Here is a 27,455-nt window from a genome sequence, read left to right as displayed (position 1 = left end):
GCATGGAACTGTTACCAGTTCTAAAGATAAGTGAGGTAGTCGAATAGGAAGGTATTTTTTAAGAAAACTCTAAAGATAGGTGGTATTAAAATTTCGGCAAATTTAATTTTCGAATTCCAGTTATAATCTTAGCGCATATCATCGGCCATAAATTATTTCCTATAGCTCCGATTATATGTTGTAAATGTTATCCGTATATGGTGAAAATGCACCGGGATTCAATAGAGCAATGAAATCTAATCAAAAAGTGTCTTTTATTATATTTCAAATAGTATATAAAACGAGCACAATTAAATCAGCTCGAACTTTTATTTGAGCTTGTTTTTTATTTGATGCATAGTTTTTTGTAATTTGCATTTTTAAAATTTCCTCCCTACTCATACCCCCTGGGAGAGGGAAGGCCGCCTAAATTTTGCTAGGCCTCGATAGATCTTTATTTCTAGTACCAAGATAAAGTTTAACTAACAAAATTTCATTGTGGTACATATTTTGCCGCATATTTTAATTGTCAAAAATAATCACAAATAAACCGATAGGTAATCAACACGATTTACAAGACCTAAACACTAATATAAACTCAATACATAACAATAAAAAATATACACATCTAAAACGAAAACAATATAAACACACCTAAAACGACCTAAACTAAATTAGACTAAGTAATCAAGAGTTAAAATAATAGGTAATAAACACGATTAAAACGGCCTAAACAATAAAATATAGTCACAAGTAGTTACAATACAAGTTAATAAACACGATTACAACACTAAACACTAAAACATAGCCACAAGTAATTAGAATAATAGTTATGAACACAATGAAAACTGCCTTATTACTTAAATGAAGTCACTACTCAAATGGTCCAAAAAAATTAATGAACGCAATCAATTGAGAATACACAGAAAGAAACTTAAGGAATTTTAACGATATGCAAAATTTTAAAGAGGTATTGCTTATTGTTTTTATTATATTAAATATTGTTTACCTAAAAACCATTCTCCAAAGTAATAGAAGTCCATCTGGAGCAATATCTTTAGAACTAAAAGTAGTAAAAATTTCTCAGGGAGTTGCAGACATGTTTTAAATTAAAAATTATAATCTGTGGTTATCCCTAAGATTATCATATCATTGTATAAAGATAGTAAAGGTATCTTACAAACAAAGAAATAAAGAAAAACGATATTGGATGCGGCTCGCGTTACAAACAAAATTTTATACGGGACTGGATCATTTGGTTATGGAACCAAAAAAATAGAGATTTTGATAGCTGGCTATTTACTGGCCATTGTTTATAGCCGCACTATGTTTATGTGGTAACGTTGAAGAATATAGGTCCCGAACTAACTTTTTTGAATAAGTGGTAAATATTGTCTTATTGCTGTAGTTGCATTTTTCTTGAATGAGAGTTCATTTTACAATTCACTGTAAATCGTAAATTTAAGAGTATATTGTTGTTAAATTTTGCTAGAATTTTGAAAGTTGGTGTTACGTTACATAGTTTAAGATGTCTGTAAATAATAATTATAATTTGTAAGTTGTTATACATGTGTATGTTGTATTCAAAATATCGTATAGCTAGAGAGACATCTAGTATTGCTATATATGGGGTAGACCAACAAATTATTTTCTCGTGAAGTTGAAATTTCACCGGAAGAAATAACACTTTCCAACGAATTAGAATAGAATAAAAACAGGCGAATGACAAATTTTGTAGTACTTTGGGATTTTTAGGTAGTGGAATTATTCCCGATTACGATCGGATTAATAAGGCACCCGATAAGAAATTATTTGTGAACACCAATATGCTAGTAGCGGTGTGAATGTCATATTGTGTACTTATCGAGGGAATAGCGTCAGCCCTATACTGGTTGGCGATAGCCACAATACTTTTATAGTCCCATTCATTACTGTAATATTACTTGAATTTCTTACCGTGCACTAAATATGACTATGTTTGAGACAATTATAAAAAAAGAAGAATACTTGCCTAAAAATTTCTTGAAATTTACCATTATTGCCAGATGAAAAACCGCAAATGTCATAGAGTGTGAAAACCGTAGAATAATAAATTATCTTGGAAAATTTCAAAAATAAATTACGTTCATACGTATCCCCTGAACAAGGTTTCAGAGAAAGAGTGGAAGTACGACACGCTCTATTTCCAATTAAAAGAACATCGAAGCATCGAAGTGCAGAAAAAATTCACACCCTATGATCGATTAACTGAGCCGATCATAGCGCTCGATGTGGTCAAAAATTTGTTAAATCATCCTTTCTTTCAGCTAATAAATTCGTGTATCTTGGATCCTGAATCACTAACTAAAACTTGAACTAAAGAAGTTTGGTGGAATATAAATGGCCGGAATTTTCATCATTAGGTACACTTATCTGCTGATATTTATGCATCCAGTCTAAATAATGTATCTGAAAAACCATAACCTTCATTCTTTTAAGCTAAAGGATTTTGCAACTTCAATAACCTCATCCAACTTATCAAAAATTCATGTTATTGAAAAATAAAAAGTTTGATGAATAAGTACTGTGTAAATAAATACTTTGTCTGCAATAATTGTTTAAACAAGTCATTATTCATAAAATTGAAAGAAACACCTGAGCCAATAATCAATACTTTTCTATGTGAGTAACGTTAGACGGTTTGAAAATTTTGGTTGTATATAAAGTATTGAAAAACCGGTAAATATCATAGTTGAATCAAAAAATTGAATCATGAAGCTTACAATTTGTTTCCTTGTGTTGATATCCTGTTTTTATGGATTATCTGCATCGGTAAGACTTAAATCATAATTTAAAATAACATATCGAATCTAGTTTTAACAACTATCTTTTATAGGTTGCTTATTAAAAGCTAGGTTTCTAACAGTTTAGAAATAAAATTTTGAAATGAATTATATTGAGGAAAAAGATTCATTCAATAATTGAAATTTATATTTTAAGCAAACAAATTATTCAAGGATATGCCAAGTAAAAAATCCTTGAACTATAACTTTCTTACTACCGAAAACACGCTTACTACCGAAAAATACTGCCCAAAGTTATCATGGGCAGTATAAGACATTCGCCTATTTTCATTCGAGTAATTGCATAAATGACAGATTTTTAATTTGGAAACTAACATTTTTCGAAAAAAGGTTTTAAACAAAAATCGTAAGTTTTTTATGAGGATTAACTTTCTAATTTCAAGTATTATTCTATCTCTTACCAATCTGATGTCAAAACATGATGTCCCCCATCAAACTCTGCAACTTTTGCGAAAGTTAGTTTTTGATTGGTTAACTGCAAAACGAGAGATTTAGGTGTATAGAACAAAATGGCCCAGCCTGTATATGTCTTATGAAAGAAGATGGTCCGCATCGACTCAGGAACTAATTTAACACGCGGCAGAAAGTTAGAGAATTATTATACGTGCCATATCCTAGAATAAATATTAAGGCGCTTCAATTGATGGTCTATTATGATGATTCCCGGGATCTAAAATACATCTACGGATCTTTTGCTTAGACGGTACATAAAAAATAGACAATACATCTCAACACTCAGTGCTCGTGATTAATGTACAATTTTTGTTGCATTTTAGTAAATAGCTCTCAATAGGCGCTTTTATCGAAGCAGAAAGAAATTAATATTTATTTAAAAGTATTAGTAGTTCAAAAAATTGATTCTTATTACGCCAAGAAGTTAAGGCGGGCTACTTTCCCTAGTTACTAAGTTTGTTGCCAAAAAAATAAAAAATAAAATAAAATCGTTAATTTTTTAATTATTTTAGAATGAAATACAAAGTGTTGTAAATGGTTTAGACAAAGCAATTAATGAATTAAAAAACGCTGGAAATAATTTTTCAAAATCTGTAGCAAATAAATCGCATGGACTTGTAGGTAAAATTAAAGATTCTGTTGAAAAAGTTGTACAACAATTTGGACAACATGAGGCAAATACATTAAACAAAATCAAAAATTTTATCAATACACACCATTTGGATGCCAAGCATGCAAAATGTATAGAAGAACAATCAAAACCAATTATCGGTAAAGTTAAAGAAATTACTGAAGAAGTTCACACTGCAATCAATTTCGTATCCCAAACCGAAAATGAGGCTGCCAAATGTAGTGGACAAGGAAAATTTAAAGGAGCATTGTGCTATTCTAAATTAGGGGCCCAAACTGTGGCAAAATCTATACCCTTAATTAAAAAAGATAAAGATACTGTCGAACATCTTATACCATTAATTAATAATTTACAAAAATGTCATTAAGATACATACTGTTGTTACGACTTACAAACTTCATAATGTAAACAAAAACTTCTAAAGTAAATTTCAGAAAATTATTGCTTGTAATATATTCTAGATACAAATAAAAATATTTAGCAGTTGTTCGATCTATTTTATTTTTATTTTCGAGTTAAAATGATGCAAGAGAGCACTGTCCCTCTCCGTCAAAGTGATTTTTTTCTTCAAGTGCAAAATTGAAATTTTTTAAGATCCAAATATTTTAAGGATGTGTGAGCGCCAGGGCCACTTTAGATAAAAGGCTGGATATTTTTTATATGAATTCGGGCTAAGTTTAAATCAAATCTGAAAATTTTAGGAAGGGGGGCCTTCAAAAGCAGACACATTTAACATTGTTCTTATGGGGAAACGGTAGATGGATGATATTTTTGCATAAATTTCTCCAAAACTATTTGGTGGAAATTAAAAAAAAAAACTATTAAAAGTAAAGTTAAAAGCTAATGAATTATTGAAAACCAAAAAAAAAACCGTTGTGCCGTTGTATGAACACCGTAGTGGGTAGTGGGGTTTGGTACTCAAATTAAGAAAATATATATTTTCAATTTTGATGGTGAATTATCTTGTAACTTGACAATATAAGACGAATAGCAAGAATTAAATTTTTCGATATCTGGAGTAATTGTCAAAATATCGAAAAATTTTATAGTTATTTTTCGTCTATATTCATGAAGTTCAAAATACATCATTCAAATCCAAAGTGGAAAATAAGGTACAAATACTTTCAACCACAAATCTAAATTTTTCTTGGTGCTCGTACTACCTTAAAAGTATTATTTTGTAAGTTTGGCCGCAAGGTTATTAATTAAGGAATTTTTTAAGGTATCATTAAATCGGGTACAAACAAGGCCAATTTTTATAATGAAATGGAATTTGTTCACATTTCCGCTTCTCCTCGCAATATTTTATTGTAAAACTTAAAATATGAGATTTGCCAAAAAAAATTATATCTTAAGTTATTACAAAATGAATCATTATTACAGATTTAACGAATTTCTTTATTCACATTATTTCGATTTTTACTGAAAAAGATGTGAAGTTATGTGTATTTGTATATCTGTTAAAACCAAACTCCAACCATGCTCAGGAAACCCATTGGTCTTAAATCCTACACTGCCAAATGATGGATCAAAAAACTAGTTTTAAAATAATGAAATATTGAAAAAGAGGGAAGAGCGTTCAAAACTGATGACACTGTACAGATCAAAAAAATTTTGAACTCTACATTTCAAACGGTGTATGTGAATGCAATAAATCTAAGTTTTTAAACTTTTTTTTTAACAGTGCATTTCAAAATAGAACTAAATGAAAGTCCACTCTATATATTTTACTAATATAATTTTCTTCTCTTCTCGTAATTGTAAATCTTTTACAAATGCTTAAAAGTAATTTACGAGAAAACTTTTAATTTATTGTTTCATTTTCACATGTGATTTGTACCTACAACATCTAGCTTAAAATGTGGTAAAAAAGACATCTTAAAAAATATATATAGTAAAAAAATTTACTGAATTAAAATAATGCATTTACTTGTAGTACAGAAAAGAGGGAGAAGAGAAAATTTCAAAATTTTCGACCTTCCTACGATTCTACCTCAATAACTTTCTCCTTACGTCATTCGGCCAAATGGTCAGCATACTTTCTTGTAAAGCCCACAATTTTGACTTTCAAATATGCTAATATTTTAAATCGTTACCGAAGTATGGCGCTTCGAAAAAATGTTATTTTTCAACACTACTATTATCCAGAGTTGCAATTGTACCCAGAAACCATAATTACAACAATATCCAATATTCGATATAGTGATAATAATAGAAATAAGGTATAATTCTGCATTTATGGTCATTTTATGCGAATTTTGACAAATGACTTTTTTTTTTGCAGCGATATATCTCGCAAATTTAATGCTCTTCAAAATACCTTTAGGGAGGATCCCCCTTCTTCCTCCTTAACTTTTAACCCATTTCCAAATGATATAACTGGTACAGTAAAATGGAAATAAATAACTTTTGCCAATCAGAACAAGCTGGCTTCAAAATGAATCACTGTTGTTTTCATAAAACATGAGAAAAATTTTACGTGTACGGCTTATACGGTTTAAAAGTAAAATAATTCAAACAAAGCAGAGGTACAATCTCGTCAGTTTGAAATTTGGTATATAAATTTGAAGAATAAGATCCGAAGGGGATTTATTGCTCTTTGGTAAAATTTCTTGGAACCATAGTTCTAAAAAATTTTTTTTTAAATTATTTGAAAGCCTAATTTATTAACAAACAAAATTGCTTCTTAGAAACCAAACTTGTTTTTCAAATAATAACTCCTTATCCAAAGACGAATGTTCTATAATCAAACAGATTATAAACTTAAAATCTTTTTTAATTCAATAAATTAAGTTTTCTAATTTGTTTATAAATATTTCTTATAAACAATTGATGCTATCGCAATCCCTTTTGGTCGCTGTATTACAATGTGGGTAAACTGGAATTCAAATCGGAAAATTCAAGACTTTTATGTATTTCTAGATACGAAACGCTTTGAAAATAAAATTGTTTAAGGTAAAAAATTTTCTATATTTATTTCAAAATGTTTAAGGATAACAAATTAATTTTAAATTGTTAATAAAACACAAATAACTATACAAGAAATGGGACGAACAGGTGTCGAAAAAAGATTTTATTCGCAAACAAAAATATATTTTATAATAAATATAATCAAAACTTTATACCTTACTTATAATATTAATAATTATAAATTTTCAATTGTATTATACTGTTTATATATATTATATTTATATGGATATATTATTTAAAATATATAGAGTAGTAAACCTTTTTTTATGGTACAATACAATTGGCAAAATTATGATTATATTCATAAACGTAAAACCACCACAGCAACACATATGAATGAAATATTATAGAAATTGAAAATTATAAAATATAATAATTATTTTAGATATAAGTTGATTTATGGATTCTAATTACAACTTATTGTCACATATTCAACTTAGTAGATGATGAATACAACTTTATAAAACTACCTAAAACATATACATATATATTATCTTGAATGATTAATATTATTCTCAAAAAGGACAAGGTCTTGTGATTATAGTGTCCCCTCTTCATATTGAATTTCATCCGGTCGAAACCCACCCATGTCAATGACATAAAAAAAAAATTGACAGTACATAGTCGGTGTGGTACTGGAGTCGTGTGAGTGCGACTTCTGTAGTCCACACGACTTACTTCCCAAAGGGAGAAAAAACATTAAAAAAAGGTCTTCCTAGCCTTCATAGATTATTCTTCGAACATGTACTGCAGTTTATGCTGGACCGATCAGATTCTGTTTATTCAGTTTTGTTCAGTTTTTTTATTATAATTTAAAAACGGCTGAACTAATTCAGTTCAACTCTCTTAGTTCTTAAATATGCGATTACGCGTCGAATAAGCCCACTCACGTGTTAATGTCATAACTGGTTCGCGAGATAATCGAGATGAAATAATCAGAACGAACATACGCATATAAGCATATACGTACACACGCACACGCGCACAGACATCACATTGAAAAGGCTTGATTCGGATATTACGGCCTTGAAACCGCGGAAATATGTAAAACTGAAGATTTTCAAAACCGACCCCATTACATTAACTTCTTCTGGAAAGTAAAATAGTATAAAGTTTTCTTTTTTGAATTTCCTACCGAATATACCAAGACATCTTTCGATCGTTTTTTCTGTTATACAAGTTCCTAAAATAAATTGTCCCAAATGTATGTGTAAATATTATTTACAGAAAAAATCATCAAAAACGATAAATTATTGTTTAAGTGATTTTATATTGATTTTTTTTGTAACTTTACTTACGCTCGCCTTTTTAGCATGCAGTTGCGTACACACAGAAATCAATCTTGAGAGTGATTTTATTTCTTTGTCCTGACCAAGAAACGTAAGGATAGCCTGAAAATATAGACTGTGATTTTCGGACCTTTTTACAAGACTTTCCCTATACTGGTAATTGTTAATAAAATATTTCATACTATAATTATTTCATACATTCATAAAAGAACTATACAGCGGAATAGAGTGCAAAAAAGTAATAATAGTAAAAACAATTTAACAAAAATTTCCACTTCCAGTTAAAATGAGATTATCGATGGTTTTTTCTTGCCTTCACTAAGTACACCCTAGTTTTTTCTTAGTTTTGTGACCCGTATGTTATGAATTCTAGAAGGCGTGTCTACAAGAGATTCCGTTGATTGTTTATAACAAATCTATATATAAAAATAAGAAAATCTCTACGACTTGAAAATTGTTGTTAGATATGGAACCAAAAAAGTCTTGAAAAACAAGGTGAAAGAAAAACTGTGAGAAACTACTCCACTAGACTGTGTTACTATTTGCCTACTGCCCTTCGCAACACTGACAAACATTTGTTTTGAAAATTCTTCAAAGAATTATTACAAATATTAAATAACTAGCAGTTAGTTACCTACCCGCTTCGCTGCCCTTGTCCTCACTTATCCCCTCTTATTCACAATTTTATGAGTTTAAAACTTTTTTAGGCGGAACCCTTATTTTTTTTAAGAATAGGCTAGAGCTATTCCTTACAATAGACATGTAGTACATTTTTTTATGTATCATCAATAGTTTTCAAAGCGAACGCCAATTAATGACTTTTATGGGTAAATTTTTGATACCTTTGATATTTCAGTACTTACAATATACAAAAGAACAATATGTCTTACTTGTTCCAAGAAACTAGATTCAAGATAAATTTTTTGAAGCACCCACCTTCCCCTCTAATATTCTATAATATAAAAATTAACGTTCCATCTGAATCATCCGTGATTTGGGCTTCATTTCCAATTAACTCAAATAGATCAACGCATTATTGTCACAACTATAGAAACAAAAATAATCTCATTAAAATTATATTGAGGTACGTATTCTATTCTACTGATTCTAATACAATTTATGAGACCACATAATTTTCTTAACAAAATATATATATACGTGTGGAAATGAAAATTATTATTTTCTAACAAATAGGTAGGCAGTAGGAGGCATATATATTTACTTTCTAGATTAAAGGAATTGTTTCCACTCAGAAAATAAAAATATTATCTTTATCGACTTTTAATAATATGTTTAATTAAAACAAAAAATTGATTTTTTTTTTTTGAATTCTTAAATTTCTAGATGTCCAGAATGTTAAAACACCATTTTTGATAGTATCTTGCAGAATTTTTAACTTAAAAAATTTCGTAATAACTGACTGAGTCTCTAGCGAGGTTATATACAAAATCAACTCGGCCATTATAACTCCATTAACAACTAGGTACAAAAAAAAAACTGATTACAAAAAGGACTCCCCCGTGAATCAGTGTGTGAACACATTCGTAGGATTAACGCGAGTTATTTTTGTATAGAGTTGTTTTGATCGCAGTTGTTTTGGTACCGGATATATTTTACCAGAGTTGTAATTTGACCATTTGATTTTACCAGTTAAGTAAGAGTTATTTATGACTGTTCCCTTCTAGTGATTAAAACTAGTTTTGACCAGAAGCGTCAGTCAGGACACTACTAACCAATGATTTCTAGGTAATCTTTTGTCTGTTTTTTTCAGTTAAAAGTAATTTTGACTGGCTAAGAGTTGTGAGTCAGACATATACACAGCGAAAGCCCACCCATTTGCTCGCTGAAAAAACAGGTAAATAAAATTGACATTGGGTCTGTCCAGGTATTTAGAAGTAATGAGGGAAGAAAAAAGTCTCTTGTATACATAAACCATAAGCACATTACACTGCCTTTTCTGTCTTGGTCAGTCGTGTGAAAAGTCGCGACTGTAGTATATGTTCATGAAGGCAAATGAAATACACTAATGAATAACCATAAGAAAGCTACTTGAACTGTAAGTAGTTTCTTCATAATTGAGGGCTGTTTGTAACGCAATTTATCATCCAGCTAATAATGTAGTAGGCATTTTATCAAGTTAAAATGTTAAAATGACTGCAAGTTATAGACAGTTCAAAAATTCAGAAGAATATCAAGCATGGTTCAAGAGAAGGCAGCATTTACCAAATTTTATTTTAAAACGGCTGAATTTGTGATATTTTTTTCCTTATTTAATTAAGGTTTGGAAGAAGACGTGTCGCATCTATCGGTGGTTCAGTTAACTTGCGCTGGATGCGCGCTAGTAAAGTAACCTGATTTCTGCCTGGAAAAAAAAAATTCATTCTTTAATTATAAAACTAAATGATATTAAAATTACAAACACACTAAAATGGTTTGAATTTTTTATTAAATTTTGAGAATAATACCTGCCGCGGTGCTAGAATCGGAAAAAACTGTCCGGAAATTGAAATTTGCATTGATAAAGGGTCATTTAAAAAAATATTCTAAACTCAATTATTACGCGACTAGTTCTTACATCACCAACACATTTCGACCATTAAAATAACTGCAAGTTTATTAAACATACGAGTAATGAGTAATTATAATGAGTTATGAGTAATTATATTTCTAGGACACTTACACAGGGCTTTTCAGCAAAGCTAGTCCATGGGGCGTTTTTAAAAGGAGTAGCCACATTTATTAACCATACAATGTCAAAGTAGATGAATCAACATTATTGATTCTTCAAGAATGTCACTTCAAGAATATCACTGGAAGAATGTAAGGAGACTATAACATAATAATTAATTTTAAAATCTATTTAAAAAACAAAAATAAAAAGTAAAACAATCAGAAACTTCTGTAGACTTATTGTTTTTTGTTTTAAAAATAGATATTATACCTGAGTAAATGATTAACTTATTACATAAAATAATCTACCACCAAATAAAAAAGTATATTTAAATGGATCCAATAAGAATATTGTTTCAGCTACTTTGACATTGTATTGGTAAATGTGGCTACTCCTTTTACAGACGCCCCATGGTCTAGCTTTGCTTCAAAACCCTGTATAATTTGAAGGTGAATACAACAATTTACTCAAACAAAAAGCTGATGGTCGGGATCTTAAAAGCTATATCCATCACAGCTTATAGTAGTTAGTGTTTGCTGGTACTAGAATACATCTAAAACATACACAACATTACATTCGTAAATGTATATTTTATTATACTTGAATAGTTCGTAAATAATTATATGAAACCATAACATCTACCCCATTATAACAAACAGCTATATCATAATATGGTTTTTGATGCTATAGGTACACTTCTTGTTTGATTGTGAAAACATCGTATGTTCTACTACGTAATTTCTTATATTGTACGAAAGTGGAATTCAAAATAAGATGAACGGTATTTTTAAAATAACACTTTAAAGAAAAGGTACGATAAGGCACTTTTAAAGCTTAAGGAATGGACCAAGAGAACATTAAAACGCCAGGCTGAATCAGATGAAACAATTCCTTTCCTTTTTGATTTTGATTATTCCAGTGGAAAACCTTACTTTTGCATTCCAGTGTATTTCAATTATCTAGAGAAAAAAATAGGTTTTATAATAGTTCAAGAGCTAATAAGGTTTTCGAGAGTATATATAAATATAGCTGAAATTCGTAAATATTTTTCCTTATTGAACTTAGGCAGGGATGAAGTACGTCTCACATCTCAGACAAAAATAAGATCATATTCAAATTATAGCCACACTTAAATGATTCATAAAATTTATTTTTTAATTATTAGAACAATTATAATTTACATTGCTAAAACGGTCTGAATAACGATTTTCAATAACTGTCTTAAAATGAAGACAAAATATTATCATTTATTTTTCGGAAATTATCAATAGTAAACGCAGTAAACGCAAACTTTGAAAATCAAAATGAATAAAAATCTAAAAAATAATGATGTGGGTGGCCTCTGTTATAGATAGATATCTTAAAATTCGTGAAATCGAAACAGCGATCAGTATTAGCTAGCCCCAGCATCTGAAAGAATTATTGAGAAGGTCTGTCATCAATTATTCCACCAAATAAAGAATTATAAAGAAAAGTAAAATAAATTTTTTTTATTTTTAATATTTTTATTCAATACACAAATTTTGCACTTTTATATTTATACGCTTTCAATAAAAATATTTTCTTTAAAAAAAATTCATTTTATACCTTCTTTCAATGCCTTTTAAATATTTAATTACCTATTTATTATTATTATTATTATATTTATTATTATTATTATTATTAATTTTGTATTTAAAGCCTAGCGGCTTATTACAGGAGGTGAGCACAAAAAAAATTTTTTAACCCTTAAATAAGGTAAATAGTACAATATTAAAACAAGGAAAATAGAAAAATTAAAATAAAAGACATAAAATCATCGACTAGGACAGGGTATTGGAACTGGTGTTATTCATTAATAATAAATTATCTAGTTCGAAGCATGCATTCTACATAGGTATATAAATCAGTTGCTGCACATTAGCAACATTTAAAAGGATTTTAGCGTAGTTTTCCTCGTTAAAATCATCCGAACTCATCAGATACTTCTGCAGATAACTTGCAAGAATGAAATCATACACTGAGCTAGTATAACTTTATTTACTATCCGTTTTTACCGAAGTCGTTAAACGTTACGGACTTTTACTTGTAAACTTAGAATAGACGACGCATAATATTTGATCAGAAGTGTACAAATCTAACATATGTGTTTGTTTAAAATATACTTATACATAATATATAATACCACTCACTTACCGATAAAACATTTTCTCAAGTAATTTGTAAATATGTGTAAGGTTTTTAGGAGAGCTGTTGTTAGTTCATGCGTTGTTTTAATTTTCATCGTGTTTATTTTCTGGGTGAAAATTCTATTATGTTTGGATACATTATACACTTACTTTACACAATTTTTTACGCTTGTATGATGAAATATGATTTTAAGGTTATAGTATAATAATCATTTATCAAATAAGTACATACGTAGGTAATGTTTGAATTTTGTATACCTACCTGAAAAAACTTTCTTCCATTACTTTACACAAATTGTGATAAAGGGAATTCAAAGTCGTTCTCAGCTTTTTTGATGTAAACGTTATCGTACTGAATGATCTACATAAAGGTGATAAAAAAAGAGTTATATACATTCTTTAAGTGGAATAAAAACAAGTCGGTATAGGACCTAACTGTGTTTATAGTTATTTTTTTCAAATTTTAATACTCCATACAATAAGAACACACGCGAAATTATTAATTTCTGCGGAAGTTATCGTTATTTATTACCATGTGGGTTTATTGTACAGCGATATATGGGTTTTCAGGAATTTTGTATTCAAGTAGATCTATTATTTTATGAAAAAATTGCTAAGTTTTTGTTCCATATCTAGATAGCTATGGAAATTGAATTTGGTAATTTGAACATGTAAGCTTAAACTTTTGTAATTTGAACCTTGTACGGTTAGAATACTATCTTTTACAATTTGAACCTTGAGCAATTAAAACATAAGAAAATTGAAGTGTGACAGGGTGGACTCCACCACTGGTTTAACGCGAGGCAAAAAGCTTGCAGACACGTGCTAACTCGAATCTATTAGAGGCATGGTCAAAACTCTGCTCGAATGATGAACCTAGGTTCTAATTGTAAAAGTTCTAATTGTACAAGAATAAAACTTCAAAAGTTCAATTTTCAAAGTTATTCTGGTCGGGCACCTCATTTTTACCACGTTTTTATGAACTTGCTTTCATTTATATCTTTTCATTTAGGTCGGGTCAAATTTTTTAATTAATATTAAACTAGCTTTCCGATAAGCTAGAGACTTGCAAATTTGAACATAAAGTGCTATATGCTATATGCTTTTAATATGCTTACTATGTTTTGAAACTAATAATAAAAAAATAAAAACCCGACTGCGTTCAATAAAATCTAAAAAGAAAAAAACAAGTCCATAGTAGTTAACAAAGCAACTATAAAAGTCGGAGCCCATTAAAATCTAGACCGACTTAGATCTCCTCAATGGTGGGCCCCGACTTTTAAAGCCGCTATGTAAACTACTGAACTTGTATCTTTCTTTCGCCCCACTTTTATTGTTTTAAATCTCAATGGCGATTAGATACATTATATTGTACTTTTTACCCGACTGTCAAGGATTGGCTATGTTTTTCGCACTTGTATGTATGTATGTAAGTATTTATGCATTTATTTAGTTTGTAAATTTCTTTATGAGCTCGTAAGTATCATCCGAACGGCTCGATGGATTTCGGCATTTAAAATATCCTTATATTCATTCATCTTCAAAACCAAAGTATTCTTAAATAGATGTTTGAAAAAGCAGAGGTACGTTCATAATACATGAAAATAATTTCGCTTTTATTTCAAACTGAAAATATTTAAACCCAACTTGATTACCCTATGCTATGATTTGTATTTAGCTGAATAAATTAGTCTTGAAGCTTTCTGATTTAGAAATTAACTAGCTGTGTATTAAACATTGGTTGAACTGTCATTTTTTTATCGCATTGTAGCGTTGAGAGATAACTATTGAGACAAGTTTCAAAATTAACTTCTGTAGCGCTAAAGTATTCAAAAAAGAAGAAATGTGGACGACACAAAAATTTCCTGCTGTCTAATTGTTTTTGTATTGCGCTTAGTTTTCATTAATAAATGGTTTGTTTGTAAAACGGCTGTTTGTTGTGTCTGTTTATCTCTAGCTATCAAACAAATAAACAGTTTCACATTTAATCAAGTCTCGTTAGCTGTGCAAGTAACTGATGGATGCTAAATTGGAGGAAGGATTGGAAAGGTTAAAAAATTTACTATTCAATCACTCAAAAACGAATTCAAATTTACTATGTCGTTTTTTAGCGTACAGTGTGTGCCAGTTACAGTGATAGCAGTGTTTTGAAAGTTAGTGTTTACTGTAAAAGAGAGAAACAGCATTTTACACAACTTAAGCAAATAATGTTCGAATCTGGGCCTTATTAGGTTCTATAAGTTTTTTTTTTTTTTTTTCAAAACAAAACTGGTATGTCAATAATTGTTTTGTTTTTGGAATAAGTATGTATCAACTGATACTTCTAACATGTTTGAGCCTTATTATAATAGTAAGGTTTCATGTTTACTACTCCAGAAAGCTCTTACCCCGCTTGTTGCGAAAAAACTAATACCTTAATTCAAAATGGGACTCTATTTTCACCAGACCAATATAAATTGTTGGAGCATGATTAAAATATGTAGAGTAAATACTTTTATTTTGAATGCTTCATTAGGGCTAGCATTTTAACAAATTTAAGTATTATAACTCCGTTAACCACAAGGACTACATTCTTTATTCGGGCGACCTAATCTAATTTTTTTGCATATTTACATTTGAATGAAAATGGACATGTGTTTAAGACAAATTGTTTACTCGCGCGTGGTGACAAAGGTGTCGCAGACAGGTTCAAAATGTCACAGACAGGTAAAGCATATCTTACACCCCCTTCAGTGTCAATGTAATGTAAATTTTCGCAAATCATTTACGCAGAATTAACTAACTTAATTTTAGAACTCCCTGTATTTATTTTGTTCATATATTTTTCCGACAATATGACAACAATAATATAATTTTCTTTTCAACAAGAAAAAAAAACAATTATATTCTATTGTTATCATAAAATTACATCTAAGAATTATTAATTTTGGGTTGAAGGTGTAACTTTTTCAAAATAATAAACATACCTACAAATATACGAAAAAAAAAATGTAGGGTAAGATATTGTACCAAACGTAAAATTTGTCTTTGTTTCTCGGCAGATATTACTGGCTATGAGAGAGTAAATATTAAAGGCAGAGTTTAGTTAGTAGGCGGCAAGTAATGTAGAGAATGATTAACCCTGTGCATATATTTTTAAATAAAGTAATAAATAACATTTTTGAGTTTTTTGATTTTTAAAACTTTTATATTTCTATTCATTTAATTACATTAATCAAGATTTGAAACAAAATCCTTTTGTACTGTTTAAAAATAAATAAATTATATTAATATTTCAGTTTTATACATAACTTAAAATGTTGAGAAGGTACAGTATGAATTGACGCACTGTGTTGTATCTCGGGTCAAGCAACATGTTGAACCACAGATATATGATGATAGATACGAACTAAATTTTACAATTTCTTCTATTAGGCTACCATATAACCATGTTATCCCCTGTTTAGGTTTGCATAGTAAAAGGCTCCCCGAACCAATAAATATACAAATTGAAGTTGTTACAACACGGTAAGAAATTTTTTGTGAATATCATTATGTCAGTATCGTTGTGAACGCCATACTGATTTGACCATTGAGGCACCATTTAGTTATAGCGGCCCAGTCAATGCAGTATGGGAGACAGACCCAATGGTTGGTGATACCATAGTATCTGTCCCTTTACCATACTAGCATTGTAATAAACGCCATATTTTCTTTCTGTGTAGGTGCTTAGTGAAGAGAATTGCCTGTAAGGGAAACTTGGAAGGTTTTTTTTAATCATATAATGATAGTGTTCCTTAGAATGAACTGTAAATATTGTATATTCAAGAGAGCGCCATCAGGTTCAATCGCTAGGGCTGATTTTAGATACATTAAAGTGTGTCCCATGGACCATTATGATAGCATACTATGGAGCGTAAATCATTTGCTATTACTCATACATTTTTATCGATATATGGTTCTACTTAAATTAACGAAAAAATGCAGTGTTAATCAAGTTTGCTTTTGATATTTAAAAAAAAGACTTTTAATACACGTAAATGTAAATTTGGATACTAGGTACTACATGTTACCCTACAACTTGGCATTAGGCGGCAACATAAAAGATTAACGATAAAGAAAAACTTTTTTACAAGTACATACCAACCTTTCCATTTTTGCTTTATATAAATAGAAAAAACTCTGTCGCGTCGTACGAAGATTGACATAAATCTTCAAGAGGAAGAAAAAGATAAAAAACGTAAACTTAACAAAAATCTGTCAAGTATATCATTATAAATAAGAATTTTTTTCTTTGATTTTTTTGAACTGTATGAATGTATGGTGATCTTCAATTATAGCCTAGATTTATTTACACAAAAGGTAAATGCAATTTATATGTAGTAATATTAAAAATAATGAGATTTTAGAAAACGTTTCTCAGACGTCAGGGTCTATAACAAAGGCCATCTTTAGCTTTTTTCTATCCTTTTTTTAACGCTTATAAATTATTTTTTGGTGATGTGGGTGTAGAATATAAAAGGAAATAAAGTCTCGAAATTTTAAACCACTATCGCTGTCTCGATTATGTAGTGTTAGGTTGGTCGCAATAACGTGTCTGGAGGCGCTTCCTTTTGTAGCTTCAGCCAACTAATAGAAAATATTTCAACTTTCATTCAACTACAATTTAATGAATAAACCTCTTTTTCTAACAATTCATAAACTGGCACTGGTGATCTCTGTCCAAATAATCCTAAATTTAAGCAGGTTTGCCTTTCTGCAGTTTTGGTACCCCGCCATACTTCATGTTCTACCGATCAGACCCTATCCACATAATTATTAAATTATCAACCTGATAAATTTTAGAAAATATTTGGTTTATTGGGAATGACCGAATTTTTGTACAAATTAATAAATAGTTAAATGTTTCCCTGATGTTTCAAGAAAAGGGAGTACCTATATTATATATATATATATATATATATATATATATATATATATTAAAGTTTACTGTTTAATTGGCCCCGACAATTAAAGTCGCTATATAAACTACTGGGCTTGTTTCTTTCTTTTCAAATTTCATTTAAAGCAGTCGGGTTTTTTATTTTTTTTTTTTAATTGTTAATTTTATTTGTGAATAAACTGTTTGCTGAACACATAAAATAGTTTTCTTGAAAGTATATCTAATTCAGAAATTATATATTAGTTATTGGTATTTATGAGAAGTATGTTATATTTGGGTATGCACAAACATACCAAAATATTAATATAATTTCATTATACCTGCATCATAATAATCGCCTCGTATGTAAACATAGTTATTTATTTTATGTTTCTGCAATAGCAGATTTGGAGGGTTGTCAAAATATTTTTCAAAATATAGTTAGGGCCCTCTTATCCGTTTTTTCATCGAAGTTCTCATTAAGTACAAAATACCATTGTTTCGAACCTGTAACCTTTCGGTTTCAAGCATCGAAAACAGAAACGCGATTAACAAGTGAAATATATAAAAAAAAACTTTTAACAAAAAGAAAACCGACTTCAAAAGAAAAACCTTCCCAAAACAAATTCATATGCAATAAAAAGTAAAAAAATAACGATAATATATTGTAGTTAAAATTATTGTTATTTTTGAAGTCGATGTCAGCCATGCTAGCGTAGCAAACTGTTCTGTCAGAGTTGTTTCCTTGGCTGACACCGACTCCAAAAATAACAATAATTTTAACTACATTATATTTTCGTTATTTTTTTACTTTTTAGTGTATATTAATTTGTTTTGGGAAAGTTTTTCTTTTGAAGTCGGTTTTCTTTTTGTTAAAAGTTTTTTTTATTTTGTGATTTTTAGTGAATCTGAAGTACACTTACTAATTGGTGACTAAAAAAAGAATCATCGAAATCGGTTGGCGTGATATTGAGTTATTCGCCCTCTTGTCGTGCATACTTAATGCAAATTTAAGACTTTTATGGTTTTCTCATGTATGCCGTTGTCAGAACTCGACCAAAATGGAATCATCAAAATCGGTTCACCCAGTCGAATGTTCTTAGATAACAAACATAAAAAAAAAATACAGTCGAATTGATAACCTCCTCCTTTTTTGTTTGAAGTCGGTTAAAAATCATGATTACCTAATGGGAAAAATCTATGGGTCAATCATAATGTCCTAGAGTTCAGCGAACAGCTCTTTTATTGCGTGTTTTTATCTCTACGCGAGTAGCCGTGGGAATAAATATTTATTTCTTTAGTATTATTCAAAACCGCTATTTTATTAATAATATAGATATTGTATCGATATATCGGAACATCAGATATCCATATTAAATTTCAAATTTTTTTTTTAATATCACTATTTAAAATATATTTGCAATCTCGGAAACGGCTCCAACGATTTTCATGAAAATTAGCATGCAGGAGTATTTTGGGGCTAGAAATCTATCTAGCTTGGTTCAATTTTTTAAAAATGTCGTTTTATTCCTGTTTTCAGAAAAAATCTGAAAAATGTAACTCTTACTGCCATCTATTGGCGAGTAGTAATACTATTATTTTTTAAATTGGGAGCAAATAACTGCTTTACCGGCACCGAAACATTAAAGATTAGTATGCAGGGGATTTCGGGGGCGAAAAATCAATCTAGCTAGGTTTCATTCAAAATAAATAACGAGCAAAGCTCGGTGATCCAGGTACGATTGATATATAGTTGCCATCCCTATTTTGTATATTATTCTGTTGTTAATTCTACATAAAGTATTACTAACACTATTGTTTTAAGTATATTGGAATTCAATGCTATTTCAATTAAAACAGGTATTAAGTTTTATAAATACCGTATACATACACGTTACACAATACAGTATGTTTATTTTAGATAATAAGTATGTTTGGGGGGCTTCCAGAGCTAGTACTCTACCTCTTTTAGTACAAGCAATAGAATTAACCCTAAACCCAAAAATTTTAGCAATTCGCTGAAAATTTGGTTATAGATATTTGAAAATATTTACAATTACATGTAAAAGTTGCTGCCTCGTGAAGTTTTTGTATCATTGGATAATGGGAAATGAAAACAAAAAATTTTCTTTCAAGGACTTAAAAGCCTCACTATTGCTGAAAAAAGATGGAAAGTTGCACTTGACGTTATATTTCAATTTTTTATTCGATTTTCTACCATCAAAAATGATTAGATATGCTGCTTTTCATTATATCTTATTATATAAGCTGGTAAGCGCGATGCCTTATGAGTACATAAAATACCAAAGAGATTCGGTTGGTTTTATTACTGTAAAAAAATAGTTTCCAAGATATTGCTCCTGGAATCACCCATTTTATTTTTCAACAACTGAAGTTGGACCATTTTACTCTTAATAATTGAAGAATGGGCTTATACTTATTTAAAATGGGCAGTAATAGACGTCAGTAGTCTACTAAGTTTTATTATTTTGAGGTATCACGCAAATTTGGTGGCTTGATAAAGAAGTCCCTGAAAATGGAACAAACAAACCTTTCAATTAAAAAAAAAAAAACCTTTTTTTGAACTTTTCAATAATAATTTATCAATTTTCCGTTTTCCGTTCTATCTGCAGACAGTTCAAGTGTAAACTTGATTCATTCTGTACATTGCAATAATATGCACAGTACTCGTCGAAATACATCAATTATTATTAGAATATTAACTAGAGTATAATCCTATGTTTGTAATTAATATTGTTGAATAGTATCTGCCTAGTTGTGGAGTAGTTGTATATATGTTACCGTCAATAAATGCAATAAGGAATTATAAACAGGGTGCCACAAATTGAGAAAATTCGATAGGAATGTTAATGATCGTTTAGAAATGTAGACCGTTTGGAACAGATAATATGGGAAACGGTTCAAGAAATAACTCCCGAGATATATAGGAGTGTATTTAAACAATTTTGTAAAAGAAAAATTACATGTATGGAATACGAAAGTGGATACGTTGAGGCAAAAGCGAACTAATGATAACTGCTTAGGAAGGAATTGTTAACGAAGGGAAAGTTTTCAAAAAAGTTAAAACACAAATTTCAAAAACCGTAGAATTTCTAAGTGTTTCCGCGGTAGGAGTTGAGACGAGAGTAGCATACAGTCTCCTGTATTGAGTTGACTTAAGGTCTAAGATAAAATTTTTCAAACAAAAGTTGTTGTTTTTGCAGCAAAGATCATTCTGGTAAAAAAAATATAGTTCCATTTAAAAAAAGCTCTGTTCATGAACACGCCCCTATATGAAAAACTTGATTTCTTCCCCTCAAAAATTTAGCCAATACGTATTTTCACATTTTCGGATTTACTATTTCCTTTTCAAAATATAAAAGTGGAAACTTTTTAATAAATCGCTCGGTAAACTGAATTACTAGAAATTTCTAATTAATTATTATTTATAGTAGATTCTCTTGCTATATACGTTCTGATGTAACTCAAAAGAATCGAATGTTATTTAAATTTCAGGGATTTAAGATATATTTAATTCAAACAACAGATTAATCTTGCAAACTTCTGTACAAAATAATCGAAAACATTCAAATTTAATAGAAAGTATTGAAATGTTTTACGAAAATGCTTCTCACTTTGTTTCATAGATAACGCAATTGTTATAACGCAAAAAAAATAAATAAACGAAAAAATGTTAATGAAATGAATAATAAAAATTCAATAAATATATGAAAAAATGTTAATGTTAGTGACATAATTAGCAATAAAAAATTTGCTTTCTTACCTGCAAAGGCAGCGAACGGTTTTACAAATATAAGCAATGAAATTGTAAAAATCAGGGGGTTGGAATAGATTGCCTGGTGTCATACCATTCATTTTCCTGTAGAGAAACAATAATGTGTTCATTTCGAAAAACATTACCTAAAATTTTTGTGATGAGTGAGCTAGGTCAAAAAAAATTTAATTTTTTTGAATTTATTATAGCTGATCATTTGAGGATTGGTTTTAGTGGTTGTGTAAACACATACTGCGGTCAGTCAAGCGAATGATCTGGGGTCAGACATAAGCTATCGAAACGGTTATGTTTGCCGTGGTATTTAAATCAATTTATTAAAGCTTAAAATTGTTATACATATTTTATATTGCAAATAAATAACAGTTATGACAGCCAGTGAGTTAAATGTTGAACAGAGCTGGTCAGTCAGTCCTAATGTGTGTACAATAAATAAATAAGATGCAGTTATGATGGTCGTGGTATTTAAATTAATTTATTAAAGCTGTTATACAGGTTGAATATTGCATAGAAATGACAGTTATGTCAGTCAGTCAGTTAAATATTAGGACAGAGTTGGTCAGTCAGCTCTAATGTATGTACAATAGATAAAAAAAGGTTCAGTTCTAACTGACCAGCTCTGTTCTCACATCTAACTGACTGATTGATATAAATGTTATTTGCAAGAAACAATCTGTATAACAATTTCCACCTAATATAATAAGCGTTTCGATAGCAAATATCTGATAAGCTTTAGTAAATTCAAAAAGATGCTTTTGGCCTGGCTCTTAATCCATTAATTCTACACAAAAATATCAAAGTTTTATATTTTTATTATGAAACCAAAAATTCTTTTGTTTCATAATGAAAATTTGACGTTTGTATGAACATGTGAACCAGTTTGTGTATAATGTATACATAAACATATCGGTAGTATTATACACGAAGACGTAACACAAATAATTGAGTCACTTACGTATAAAAGTAACGAAGCGGTCACATTCTAGGCCGGATATCTTGAAGATAAAGATTCGATTACTGCTGAGCAATCTTTTCGTTTTTTTTTCTATTTGTTTAAATGTTATTAACTAATTATTTTTTCTTTCTTCAACAGGAAATCAACGCACAACGAATCACAATAATCGAGATTTATCATCAACATATAATCAACAACAACAATCACCAGATAATATAAATAGTATACCAATAAATAACAACAACAATAATAATAATAATTCAACAATAACAAATAATTTTATATTAAATTCAACATTATTGAATTCAAATAACAATAACGAATGTAATGCATACTTAAAGAAACAAATCCAATCGGCTGAACTATTACATGGTATGTCATTAAATAATGAATACGAACTGATACCATTTAATCATTTTACATATACACGTGTTTATCCTATTGAATTGGGTTTAGGAAAACGTGTTGTTGAGAAACCAATTGGTTATAAACGAAAAGATTTATTACAAACAATTTTAAAAAGTTTAGATATATTAAATAAAAATTTAACACAACAAATTGATAATAACAATTCTACAATATTACAACAAAAATATACGTTGGATGATTTTTTAGAAGGAATTTATCGTAATGAACCAATAACGGGCACACAATACGAATTATATTTTAGGACTAAAACCAATAACAATAATAATAATAATAATAATAATAATAAATTTAGTGATAAAAAATTTAAATCAAAATCAAATAGTGACAATAAGCAAAATTTAGTGAATAATAACAATGGATACACAAAAATTGTTTTAATACGTCCATTTGCCCCTTTACAATTTGTCCATAGTGAACAAATTAATTTAAAATCTAGTGCAGTTATAAAAAGTAATAAAAATAGTGGTCATCATAAAAAAGAAATAATTCATATAATTTTACCATTAAGTGGACGTTTATCAACATTTCAATCATTTATGGAAAAATTCATGAAAATCGGATTAAAAAATGATCGTAATGTATATTTAACAGTAGTTTATTTTCAAGATGAAGGTTTATCGGAAGCGCGTGCAATTATGTCACGTATATTAAGTTTAAAAAATAGTGGTGCTACAAAACGTAATTTACGTTTGCTTGCATTAAATGAAACGTTTTCACGTAGTAAAGGATTACGTGTTGGTGCTGAACGTGTTTGGGATTTTAGTGGGGCTGGTGGTGGCGTGAATAATGAGGATATAAATAAAGATGCGTTGTTGTTTATGTGTGATGTTGATATTGTGTTTAGTGCACGGTTCTTGGATCGATGTCGATGGAATACGGAACCAGGAAGAAAAGTTTATTATCCTGTTGTGTTTAGTTTGTATAATCCATATGTAGTGTATACGTTGCAGGGTAAAGAAGTACCACCGGAAACAGATCAATTGGTTATATCACGTGATACTGGCTTTTGGAGAGATTTTGGATATGGTATGACGTGTCAATATAGGTAATTGATTTTTTTACATTTCTGAATATGCAATAAAGAAATCCTTTCTAAATACACTTTGCGTTCTATAATTTTGTAAAAGATTCATGGAAACTTACAAACTTTTCTCCAAAGCTTTAAAAGATTGGAAGTAGAAAATTTGCAGACAGCTTCAACTTGTCAAATTTTCGAAAACCAATACAATATATAATTGTATAACTGTGTTGGTTTTTTCAACTTTTCTAATTTATTAAAAATAGTGCAAACAATGGCATTTAAGCGTTTCTATACAAGGTATTTCAAACCAAATTAGGCTTTTTCCTCAGAAGATTAAAAAATATCCACTAGATGGAGGCACCAGGAGGAGAGGGTATATATATATATTTACTCCAAATTAAATTAGAAAACGAAATATAGTTTTATACTACGTATCACATTCGTATGTCAGTGGTTAACGATTTAAAATATAACATTAAAAATACATCAATACCGACAAAAAATGTGATATATATTGTTTTTTCAGATCTGATTTTTTGAAAATTCGTGGTTTCGACGAGGACATCGTAGGATGGGGTGGTGAAGATGTAATGCTATATCGTAAATATGTACGAAGTAACATGAAAGTGATTCGTGCTACTGATCCAGGCATTTTTCATATATGGCATCCAAAGGTAAGGAAAAAAAATTACTACAGTTTTACTTCACCAGTTTATCGAAGTAATTTTCTCGTGCACATGTTATATACCCACAAAAAAATCTCAGTGTGTGAAACTTAATGATGTAGAAAAAACAAGTCTACTACTAACTAAAAATAATTTTATCTAATAAATTTAATTTTCCTAGAAGAGAAAATAAAAGTTCGGATGTGGAAAATTGTGAAACTCATCATGATTATGTTATTATATTATCCAAGAACAAAAAAAAAAGTACAAATTGGTTTGAAAATATTTCAACATCAGGGTTTTATTTCCATCTGCCATTATCTCATAGTCTTTGTAAATATTTGTTTGGCGTGACAAAGAGTGTGTATGGTAGTATACTACGATAGAAAATTGCTGCATGATGTCTCGTTTTCAAATCTTCCTTGTAGTATAATCGAAGTGGTCCAAGCCTCAGTGATAGAAAGCTTTTGTATTGAAAAAAAAATTAAATTCTTATATTAATATTTAAACTAAATTTTTAACAAAGCTTTTCCATTTCTCTGTAATTTTAGGATGTCCGTTTAAGTTTTCGTATTTGAATAGCCGCATATTATATGTTTTCCTCCGTAATTTCGAGGACAATTTCAAAGTTTAAATTCATGTGGTTTCGTTGATAAGAGGGCAAAATGGTCACTTTTCATAATTTTCATTAAAACTTTCGAACCTTTAATTTTCGACTTATTTAAAAAAATATAATAACACTCCTTAATAAGAAGAACTCCATTTCGCGTTAATAAATCATGCCTAAAAATTAACAGTTATATAAATATAACTTTCCCTTAGTTTTTCCTGTTAACTTTGAGAGATGCTTTAGATAACTTCTTTAGATAATAATTCAATTTTTCATATTTTCTTCAAAATTTTCCAAACTGTAAAAAAACATATAAGGAGCCTTTTAATTTGAGCTCTCCCCACTTGAACGCCCTAATTTTATTCTGAAAAAAAGGCTGTCATTGTCGGACAGACAGTCAGACGCAAGAGTAATCCTATAATCCTCCCGTTTTCATCTTCGATGACGTAACTCAAAAATAGAAATCGGAAATTTTTTGCAGTATTATTCCTTGGTCTATTGTTACACGGTAAATAAAGTATTTTAAATAAATAAAAAATTGGGAAATAACATTTAATTTAGTCAGATTTATTTTATCATGTTGAAAATTTTGTTATTATGTGGAATATTTTTGCAAACCATTTTGTAATGGATACTGACCGTATTTTACCTCTATATAAAATTTAATTCACTAAAACTACATTTCTACAATGTTTTATTTTATTTTTTTGTTTTTTAAATCTCTATAGGTTTGTACCGGAACACAAGGCAACGGTGGTAGTGGAGGGCAACGATTATCAGCTGACCAATATCGCGCATGTATACGTTCTAGAGCATTAAACGAAGCATCGCATGCTCAACTTGGTTTTCTAGCATTCCGTGACGATATTGCAGCAGTAAATAACAACATTAATAATCAACATCACAGTAGTGGTGTCATCGGTGGTGGTGTCAACGGTGGTGTACCATCATCATCCAGATATAATAATAATAGTAATGGTAGTCCCAAATCACCTCCATTAGTATCCCCGGTACACCATCAGCAACAGCAGCAACAAATGGGACCACCACTGTCTCATACTCAACAACAAGCATCCCGTATCCCTAGTGCAGGTGGTCAAGCAACAAATCGTACAAAAAAATCAAAAGTATCACCTTGATTGATCGATACAACGTCATCGTCGTTACTTGTTTTAAATAAATTGGAATTTTGAACAAAGAAGAATGTGCTTATCGTGGGTAATTATTATTGTTTTGAAGTACAAGGTGTTCCAATAATGGTGTACCTGAAATCAGAATCGTTTTAAGTCCATGGATGGCATGATTTTACATTTGAATTGATCGACTTGTGATAGATTGCAAAAGCTTTTTTATATTCAATAACATTACAGTCTTAACAAGCTAATCTTATTTAGATTAGGTACAAAGCCGGCAACTTTTTTTAGGAATTAGTCACAAAAATTTAAATTTCTGAAGATCTAAGTGTTCGACAAGCGCTAGCAAAGACTCTTTTGAGAAGCCACATATTTTAAATACGAGCCACCCGATAAAAATGATTAACATACCTACATTTTGGTTATACTAATAATAGTGTAATCGTACTACTTTTTTATACCAAAAAAATTTGTTACAAGGTAAACTCAGCGGGAAAGAATCGAAAAAGGGATTTAAAATGTTGGGTAAAAAATCTAACAGCTGAATGTTTGCCGGTGAAGAGGGGTGGGGGTTTAAAAGGATGGCAAACGGTTTTTTGGGATTTGCGGCGTAAATACTCGTCTTATCAAAAAAAAGTTAAATGTAATAGTTCTAGACGGTAAAAATCTAGAACTTTCGCTTTAATCAATTTTTAACATAACCTCACAATTTTGGAGTAACACAAAATTCAAGCGTTATGAAATTTTTTTCAATTGAATCTATTTGAATTCCTAATAGCCTGGTATTTTTGGTTTTTTCTACGTTCAGTAGTTTCTGAGAAATTGGTAAAAAAGACCTCTTTTCTCTTTTTAAAGTCGCTCAAAAAAGTTACGTATATGAGACAACTTCTACACATTATTACATAAAATATGTAATTTGAATTACAAAAATGGGAATGGATATAA

The 27,455-nt window shown here is 29.7% G+C and overlaps 2 protein-coding genes across 3 annotated transcripts in view; both read left to right on the top strand.

The window, feature by feature from the left end:
- LOC123299712 (chondroitin sulfate N-acetylgalactosaminyltransferase 2) overlaps positions 1–27,114 on the top strand; it is a 94,515-nt gene extending 67,401 nt beyond the window's left edge. Inside the window, exons 3-8 of the mRNA XM_044882063.1 lie at positions 20,681–20,707; positions 22,577–22,581; positions 22,863–23,372; positions 23,424–24,126; positions 24,629–24,776; positions 26,106–27,114. Coding sequence (XP_044737998.1) covers positions 20,681–20,707; positions 22,577–22,581; positions 22,863–23,372; positions 23,424–24,126; positions 24,629–24,776; positions 26,106–26,516 — 1,804 coding nt within the window. The 3' untranslated portion in view covers positions 26,517–27,114. The remainder of the gene's footprint in view (positions 1–20,680; positions 20,708–22,576; positions 22,582–22,862; positions 23,373–23,423; positions 24,127–24,628; positions 24,777–26,105) is intronic.
- LOC123301656 lies at positions 2,717–13,697 on the top strand. Of its 2 annotated transcripts, XR_006535444.1 has the most exons (4): positions 2,717–2,790; positions 3,788–4,330; positions 10,847–10,854; positions 13,681–13,697. XR_006535444.1 is itself a non-coding variant. In XM_044884499.1 (2 exons), exons 1-2 carry the CDS (start codon positions 2,731–2,733, stop codon positions 4,271–4,273), a joined length of 546 nt encoding a protein of 181 aa, XP_044740434.1. In that variant the 5' UTR covers positions 2,717–2,730; the 3' UTR covers positions 4,274–4,385. The 2 variants fall into 2 exon arrangements, 1 of the variants encoding a protein (XP_044740434.1); XM_044884499.1 differs by lacking the exons at positions 10,847–10,854; positions 13,681–13,697 and having other exon boundaries at positions 3,788–4,385.
- Positions 27,115–27,455: the final 341 nt, after the last annotated feature.

This window comes from Chrysoperla carnea, chromosome 1 (genome assembly GCF_905475395.1).
Source record: "Chrysoperla carnea chromosome 1, inChrCarn1.1, whole genome shotgun sequence".
Classification (NCBI taxonomy): domain Eukaryota; kingdom Metazoa; phylum Arthropoda; class Insecta; order Neuroptera; family Chrysopidae; genus Chrysoperla; species Chrysoperla carnea.
Note: the sequence above shows the minus strand (reverse complement) of the source record. Positions and strands in the feature narration are given on the sequence as shown.

Bases quoted from the DNA above. Each gene is read 5' to 3' on its own strand.
- LOC123301656 (XM_044884499.1), top strand. From the start codon at position 2,731: ATGAAGCTTACAATTTGTTTCCTTGTGTTGATATCCTGTTTTTATGGA. The intron at 2,791-3,787 runs GTAAGACTTAAA...TAATTATTTTAG, and splicing joins TTTATGGATTATCTGCATCG to AATGAAATACAAAGTGTTGT.